Source organism: Pieris brassicae, chromosome 3 (assembly GCF_905147105.1).
Source record: "Pieris brassicae chromosome 3, ilPieBrab1.1, whole genome shotgun sequence".
Lineage (NCBI taxonomy): Eukaryota > Metazoa > Arthropoda > Insecta > Lepidoptera > Pieridae > Pieris > Pieris brassicae.
In genome coordinates, this window is record NC_059667.1 from 1,205,474 (window position 1) to 1,214,611 (window position 9,138).

At 33.3% G+C, this 9,138-nt stretch overlaps 1 protein-coding gene across 2 annotated transcripts; it reads right to left on the reverse strand.

Annotated features, from left to right (window-relative positions):
- Positions 1–7,259: 7,259 nt before the first annotated feature.
- On the reverse strand, positions 7,260–8,824 carry LOC123707098 (dTTP/UTP pyrophosphatase). 2 transcript variants are annotated; one of them, XM_045656889.1, is made up of 4 exons: positions 8,538–8,824; positions 8,152–8,393; positions 7,846–7,992; positions 7,260–7,539 (listed from the first exon to the last, which is right to left on the reverse strand). In XM_045656889.1, the coding sequence occupies exons 1-4, from the start codon at positions 8,625–8,627 to the stop codon at positions 7,398–7,400; spliced, it is 621 nt and encodes a 206-aa protein (XP_045512845.1). In that variant the 5' UTR covers positions 8,628–8,824; the 3' UTR covers positions 7,260–7,397. The 2 variants fall into 2 exon arrangements, with proteins under 2 accessions (XP_045512845.1, XP_045512846.1); XM_045656890.1 differs by having other exon boundaries at positions 8,733–8,823.
- Positions 8,825–9,138: the final 314 nt, after the last annotated feature.

Consider the following 9,138-nt stretch of genomic DNA (forward strand, 5'->3'; position numbering starts at 1 on the left):
CTTAAGGAACACTCCGTTGCGGAACGACGGACGTCGAAGTGATTCGGATGGCATTTTGTATTCTGCCTTGACGTATAATGAAACTCAGCTGCAGGTATTTGTCCGAGCAAGTCTTCTGAACACTCTCCATGGTAAATGCGGTAGAAGATGCAGAGTGACCCCACATCTCTATGCAACGGCGATCAAGCCGCTCGGATAGTGACTGGTCGGCGACCATGCGGTCCGAATAGGGTTAAGCGGAAGGAGATGGCACTGGGGAGCCAGCTCAGCCAGCCCAGCTGTTACGTCCTTGTTTTTGTCTTTTATGTAATAAATTGGCGATTCCTTTAAGGTCTCCGCAGTTAGGCTATGGAATTCACTTCCCGTCCCTATTCGCTTCGCTCCTTCTTTATCTTCCTTTAAATTTCTCCTGTACAAACATTACCTGTCCACATCGTATCCCTAACTTTCTTACTAACTACTAACTGACCTGAGACTTATCTTAAATTATCGTGATTTATGTGTCTTTTTACTTTCTATCTTTAATATTTTATTCCTGTTTAGTTTTTGTTTTAATAACTGTGTATTACATGTATTTTGCACTACTTGCCTATCTTATTTGATACATTTCTATTTTCTTTACTCACAGTGGTTGCCTGGAAGAGATCGCTCGTAGGCGTTAAGGCCGCCAGTTGCCCTCCTTTTGATTTAATTATGTTAATTTTTATTTTGTAGTGTAACGAAGTGTAAATAAATTAGATACACCTCTAAAAACAATGACGGTTGCTGACAAATTATATGGAAAATATAATATAATTTAAGATGCGAACATAAAAACCTTTGTTTATATATTCATAATTTTAAACATATAATTTTCCCACAGTTCCTAATTTCATTGTTTACGATATATCAACGGATCTTAAGAAGATATTCTGTACATAACTGAACTCTTTGATAAGATAGTGTAAAATGTTTCATATTCTTCATACACTAGATATATTGATCACAGGATATACCCCATCAGCAAAATCCGGGCACTGGCTAAAAGGACGCTGTTTATAGCTTAGAACAGCCACACGTAATGTCAGACAAGATGTTTTTACAGTATTTACAAAGTAGTGAATACAAAATTAGACTAACGCGTGTGTCGTTTGTGCTTCGTTTACAGTGATGACGGAGAAATCTTAAACAAGAATTTAGCTAAGAAATAAGTTTAATACATAAATCTTACCTTCAATTGTTCTTAGAGAGCTTTAAGCCTTATGTTAGGGCTTAATTTTCACTTATATACGGCTACGCTCCTGAGATACGGGAGGAAGCAGCAGATCCGTTTCGCCTGGAAATTTGCTTGGTAGATGGACTAATGCAGTAACAGGGTACGATGGTGGCATGTTATTTTATATACTGTTTAAGCTGTAAACATTCCTTCATTCTTATGAAAGCGACATACTAATAAACTTCTTTAAACCTAACTAGCGCCAGTTAGCAAACGCAGCACTGGTTCCGTGAAACAAACATAGTAAACCCTTCATATCCGGTTCCTGCCAATGTCAAGTTCGCCACGTGTGCGTGTACACTTAAGTTTTCCTATGACTAAATTCATCAATTACAATCGCAAATGTTTAAAACAAATGTACTCTAGTCATTAAGATGAATAACACGAGATATCATACGAGATGGACGTGTTTTTGATTCCCTACATCGAACCTTATATGGCAACCCTGCCAGGAAGCTTACGGTGATGGACCATGTCCATGTCTGGCATTCCCTTTTAACTTTCTAGTCATCATTTTGGAGGTGGCTTCCGTCAAGAATTTACAACCGTTGAAAAGTACGTCTTAGTAATATCAATCGTTTTGACATACAAACGTTGTTTCCCGTCGTACTGTTATATTGCTCAATTTTTGGAGATACATAAAGTCTTTCTTACTCTAGGATAATACAGAAATGTTATGGTGAAATAACTTTGTTAAACGTTTTTCAGTTTACTCGATGACACATACAAATCTTCCCTCTTTATATAAACTCTATATATATATCTATTTTACAGAAATACTTGGTAACAAAAAAGGTCCCCAAGCTTTAACTTCAAGCTTAATCAAAATAGATTTGTTAAGAAAACATCACAGCCTTTTAGAAGTATAAGATGGCGCAAAGTGAATAAATATGTAGTTCAAAGGTTATGTAAAAGTTTTATAGGAATTAAACTTTACAATAGTGCTGACCTAGTGGCTTCAGCGTGCGACTCTCATTCCTGAGGTCGTAGGTTCGATCCCCTGCTGTGCACCAATGGACTTTATTTCTATGTCATTTAACATTCGCTTGAACGATAAAGGAAAACATGGTATCCTCACGCTTGCCTTAGACCCAAAAATTCGACAGCGTGCATCACGCACAGAACAATGCCTATTATATTAACAAATGATCATGAAAGAAATCTGAGGCACAGACCTAAAAAGTATCGCCATTGACTTATTGCTATTTTTTAAACTTTACAAAACCACTTGATCAGGTAGATCCATTATTTTCATAGTGCAGTATGCTTTCATTTCATTTAATTCATAATATACGATCTCATCTTATTCCCGTTCGTCTTATTCCTTGACAACAGATGTACGAAGATCCGGCGCATAGCTTTGCATCTGTTCGCGATTCCCACACCCACGGGATAATCATTATTTAGGTTTTTTATACGGAAGTTACTTCCTAAATATATTAAAATCTTCATTACTAAAAGCTTTATTACGTAGTTGTACGTAGTTGTATTGCATTTGCAAGTAGATAAACGTAGAAAGTTCTTCTGTCCAAAGCTTGAAATATTGTGTCCAGTGAATTCAACTTAAGACCTCATAAAAAGCCAATCTATGAACCAAATACTTAGAAATAGGCCACAAACGTGATTCCAACTTTAAGTATATATATTTTGTAAATTTTGAATGATTTTACAGTACTTTTACTAAAGCAATAGAATTCCTAAAAAAATTATAAGACGTACATTTTCTAATACATATATATGTTGTTTATACGAAACGCTATTAAGTGTGAGATGGTTCAAAATATAGACAAGAAATGTGTATTGTTATAATTTGTATGAAACCGCAAGAAGCTACTTTAAAAAATCAAAGATATACAAGCAAAAATAATACTTATGCAATTGTCATAGAAGTTAAAATACAATGTCAATTGTCAAATTATAGAGGCACTGCGAAATGATGCAGCGCAGGTGGTAAATCTAGTTCCCACAGAGTACAATAGGTTTTTTTTAATTTCACAAGTGGCAACACACTCTCACATGATGCCACTATAAAAATTAATAAGACCAGTGATGGGTGCACGAGTCGATAAATAAAATTTAAAATAAAGTTACAAATAATAATTTAACAGTCTTATTAGTTAATTACTTATATCCTATATGATTTATAAAATAGATATTTTGATTAACTTAATTGTTTTATCATTTAGCTATTCCAACAAAATATTCTTTACTAGAAATTAATTAAGAATATAGTTGTTAATGTTTTAATAAATCTTTACATGATAGATTTTTGCTTAACTTTTAATATTTTTTAACAGGAAACATTCAATTACTTCATGATCATTCGTCAATCTAATAGGTAATCAGCCGTCTGTGCATGACACACGGCGTCAACATTTTGGATCTAAGGCAAGCCGTATCCTCACGATGTTTTCATTCACCGTTCGAGCAAATGTGACCTTCTATGACCTCATATATGAGAGTCACATCCTGAAGCCACTACGCCACCACTGCTCAAACGTATATACTCCATAAATACGCACTTATTTCAGCCACGCTAAAACATTGGGTGCCGTTACCAATGCACCTTAAATTACGTCATTATCCTTTCATCGATATTCTGTATTTTATCGTTAGAATCTCAACACTGTCGTGTATACCTTCCGTACTCCCACGCATTATGGCAGCAACCGTACATCATGTAGAAACCAGAACACGCGACAATACGCGGAAAATAGAAAACAATATCTAATAGTCTGATAGACAGAGAAAATTACGGGAAATTTTACTTATGTAACTGGAACATAGTACCGAGTCTTATATTGAAATGAGAGCCCACAACACCATAAATTGTAGATATGAAAACTCAAATGACACTTACAATTTACGTTATCAATATTAAAATTAATGTATCGCCGTAGCTATATGTATTTAATATATAGATTCACATGGAAATCGCAATAAACAATCTAATTTAATAAAACATGTATTACTTGTGAGATACGTCGTGTTAGAAGATTTTAAATATTGATATAGTCAGTATAAGATGTTAGGTTATCTAATAATGTGATAACTTAAGAAAAAAGGTCCCTTAAGTAGGGACTGAATATGTGAAACGACTTGGTTCTCAAAAGTTTTACGATCGAAGAACTGCATTGCGAGAGTTATGTTCAGTGGCGGTTGTTAGAGATATGTTCTAACATATCTGAAATGAGACAGTTTGTTTGAAGCTGCGTGTCAACTGGCTTTAATTGATTAAAACATGAGCTTATAACAAACATAAAATTAGGGATTGCGACACTCGCATAACAAAACTAATGTTATTGGACATTACCGGAAACGAGAATTTTAAATTACAATGTATGAGTGTGGTAAAAACTGAAGGACTCAATATTGGCTTCAAGTGTGCGATGATTGTGGCGGCGTTCATGCGTCGGTATGTCTGTCTCCCTGAAATATGGCGGGGGGCCGAAGGCTGGCCATGCGTCATACTCGTGAACGGGTGCTACTTGTGGTGAATGGTGGTACTTAAATTCGTGTATGCGGTGATATTAGTTATTTCGACTACGTATTGTTCTACAAGAAAAGACAAATATTTGTTTTTTTTAATTTATTTTATTGTTATTAATTACTTAAGATGTCACGTGGAACACGGTGTGATAGTTGCAGCTTCTTACAAACTTTGTATAAAACAAAAATATGGCGATTAAAAAGATTGGCGGAGAGTTTCTTGCCAGTTCTTCTCTTCTGTTCTACGCCCTTGATTAAATGTAAAAGAGAGCATTTTATATACATGATTTTGACGTTCATAAGTGTACATTGTGTTACCTATATGAATAAATGATTTTGAATTTTGCATTTTTATTGATCGTTTACAGTTCAGTTCAACATTCTGTGCCTTACACAAGATCTAGGGCTAAGAACGATTCTTCACCGTATGTACAAGCGCTAATTGCACTTTACACAAATGTATGCCGCAAAACTAGAGTTAAATTGTAAATCGTAAATATAAATAATTGACAATCGCGCGGAAGACCACTCAAATTGTAAAATCATATAAATTTGTTATATTGTCATTTAACTGTAATTAGCTAGGTTCATAGGAATTCAGTATTCTAATTCCACGGAATCGCTGGTTAATAACTAGAGAAGGTTTTTCATTTGTTTATATTTGTAGGATATTCGTCATTGGACGATGGATATTGGAATATTAATGGTTTACACTATTTTGAGGAAGACAAATTAGTTTTAGTCTCTACTCACAACGTTAACCTTTTTTATATGATTTTTTATTATCACAAATCATTTTTCTCTCTTTCAAAGAAGTAGGCAGAGACCAGACACCATCACTGCGCTGTAAGACATACCGTGCTTCATCCACTTTCATGACATTTATCACGCATAATCATCAATTATGGGTACTTTTTACTTGTCCTACTCTACCTCCTGGGTTTGGACCACTATATCTACGTGTACAGGTATCTACGACAAGGCCGACCCAACCCAGTTTCACCATCCACAGTATATCCTACTTGTTAACCGCTTCGCATTCATCTATTCTACATGGTCAGACCACCACAGCATTCCCTTTCGTATCCTTGTCATTACGTCCTGTTTTAACCCACTGCTCACATATCTTACTATTAATAATAATAATAGTAGCCTTTTAATACTTCTACTTTAACATTTAAACGCGATTAATTCCTCTCTGCAATGTGCCACTCTTTGCCGTGGACCGTGGTCTGATGTTGCTTTAATTAGGTTTGTACGCTTTCTAAGTTGTCTTTCTCTTTTTGGAATTTTAGGCGCCACTTTAGTAATTTGTTATCTTTTTTCTTATTTATAAATAAACTTAAAAACTTATAGGTATGTATACCTATGTAGCTTTTATTGTATCTATAATTTATTCTGATAATATTATATATTTGCCACAATCGATAAAAGGATTGTACCCAAGTAAGAAAAAAATACTATAATTATATGATGCACAGTGCAAATTAACTGCGCCGTGGTTGCAAGACCTTAATAAGAGTCGTGACCTCAGGTCCAACGCTCAATCTAGATTCAAACAATAGCTTGATTCATGCAAGTTAATCTTGATTTATTAGAACTAATTACACTAACCTCAATTAAAACCTAAGATGGCGTTTAAAAGGGTAAAAAGTACTATTGATATTGCCTTAATTTTTATTTTCGTTATTTGTTTTGTAAAATGGTTATTGTATTGTATAATAATAAATTAATTTATTGGTCTGACAATAAGTGTAAGTGTAATAATCAGATAATAATATTAAAAAAGGTTTATATATAGATAAAAGGTTCGAATTGGTATCAAAAGTTTTATGGCAGTTATGTTAGATATTGGTAGGGTGGACTAGCGGGTATAATTAAATAAAACGTAAATAATACTTGAAAACATTGTGTTTACTTGTATAAGAGAAAATATAATGAATCTATAAATGACACCGCATATCAAAAGTAAAGAAAAACCAAATTCAAATGCAGTGCATAGACAAGTATAAGAGGACAGACAGTATCACGACCTTTCAACAGATACCTTCAACTACAAATCATGATATAATATATATATCTGTTAAATTATATTTAAAATGTTTGCTAAAGATGGTACTCTATTATTATTGTTACTTCTTTCTTTAAACAGCAGAAATTACGAAAAACTGTGTGCCTTAAGATTCTGTCGTAGCAAAGATGTGTTGACTAAAATTGCGCCTTCAATAATCATATACTAATAATATCCTTAATTGCCGTTTTCTTGGCTGGTACAATTTTTACCCTTTCACCATAATGCACATCATACAATTTGTAAAATCTTATATCAGTTACGATTACTAATTTTACGTGTTCATTGATTACTGCGACCAAAATTGTTTTATTCATAGACTATAATTTCTTTACAGGTTAACAATTTGGTAGCAAATTCACACGGCTGCTTACCGACACCTATACGATATAAGGTTAATATAAGTATACAGTCTATGTCAATAAGACGTTTCATGCATTTTTGTAAAGAAACAAACGCTGGATAAACTTTATTTACAAAAAAAACAACATTTACAGGAACAAATTAATAAATTGTCTAACACATTCTTTAGTGGTAACATTTTTGGTATATAGTTCATTATATAAAAATAAAGACTTGCACCTATTTAACCTCTTTAAACATGTCATAGAGTATAGAGCAAAGTCTGTAAAGGGGCAAGCCGACAACAGTAAAGTAATCACCTTCCACCCGCTCTACAAAAGTACCACCAACTCCTTGGATACCATAACCACCGGCTTTGTCCCTGAAATATTGGTATTATATTAGAAATAAATACCGTGTTATTAAATAAGGGAAAAACGATTAATCTGGTTTAAATATGAGCTGTGACAATACATATACATTAGTTAATCTACTTAATGATAGCTTTAATAAAAAAAAATTGTTGGGGTTAATACATTATTACTATTTATCGACTTAATGGAGATGTGTCAATTATGAGTCTAGACTTAAGCAAATATCATAAAAATATAACTTGCTTGTCCCTTGCCACGAAGCCCAGCCCTAAATAAAGATTTAACAATTCAAATGTATTAATAATAAAGCTCACATTGGTTCACCAGTTGCAATATAACCTCGGATTTGTTCATCATCTAATTTACCAAAGTAGACATCAGTTTTTTCAGTAAATTTAACTGTTTTCTCTAATGATTTGACAACCACGCCTGTGTATACTGTGTGACCTCGTCCAGAGAGCCTGCAAGTGTATTTTAGGATTCTTTTAACAGTAATGACTAAGTAAGAATAGAGTAAGTCTCCTCTATATAATTTATAATCACATTCATGTTTTTCATGCTTATAAGTAGTGGAATATGAATATTGGGATACCAACTTTCGACAAAAATACTGATCTTACTTTGATAACATATCAAAAGCTTCTTCTGGGGAAGCTGGCTTGCCAAACATTTTACCATCAAGTGTCACCATGGTATCTGCACCAATAATAACATCAGGTGCTGCACCCTCTATTTGGAGCCGATTATCAACCTCTAAGACTTTTTGTAAAGCCGTCTCTTCAACAAACTTTGAGAAATTTTCAAAATTTGCAGGATCCAAATCCTCTTTAAATAAAGATGGGCACAACTTCACTTTTAAACCCTATAAATTAAAATACTATGTAACTATATGCATATATTTTTAAAAATTCAAAATTTTATATAAACATATTACAACAAATGTCTATAACCTTAGATAAATTGTTAAGCTTTATTATAAATAATACATAGTTGAATAAGGACTTACAATATTTTCTATTAGCTCTTTTCGTCTTGGAGAGCCACTAGCTAAGATAATATGTTTTTGTTTTAGTACGTGCATTACTGGTTGAAGCATGTTAGAAGAAATTAGTTGTTATTGAATATTATACTATTTCAATTGAAAAACGAACAGATGTAGTAGTTCAAACTACTAGGTACAACTTTAAGTTAAGATGAATACCTTTAACATATGGTACTAACAAGTAAAGTGTAAATACTAAATAGTAATGTTTACTTATGGTATGATCGTAGCCCGCGCTTTTGTTCATAAATCATAGACTGCTCTCAACAGTCTAGCTGTTAAAATTGGACAGATACCTGACAGACGTGCTGCTTGACCCAGTTACGCCAAAATTTGGTATGGTTAAAAAAATTAAATTTAAATAGTTCATTAAACTTGTTCAGATTTTATACATTGGATGAGGTGTATATATATATATATATTACTATCGACATATTTATATGTTCGCAGAGTGAATTCACAGTAGCGATATTGTGTAAATTATGTGTATAATATTATATATGTACTTTATTATATTTTATTTAATGTTTCTCGACATTATCATATTGTCATAGTCTGTAGGGAT

Excerpts from the sequence above, each read along its gene's own strand:
- LOC123707098 (XM_045656889.1), bottom strand. The coding sequence starts at position 8,627 with ATGCTTCAACCAGTAATGCACGTACTAAAACAAAAACATATTATCTTA. Across the intron at positions 8,394-8,537 it reads AAGAGCTAATAGAAAATATT|GGTTTAAAAGTGAAGTTGTG; the intron begins GTAAGTCCTTAT and ends TTTAATTTATAG. Across the intron at positions 7,993-8,151 it reads GCTTTTGATATGTTATCAAA|GCTCTCTGGACGAGGTCACA; the intron begins GTAAGATCAGTA and ends ATACACTTGCAG.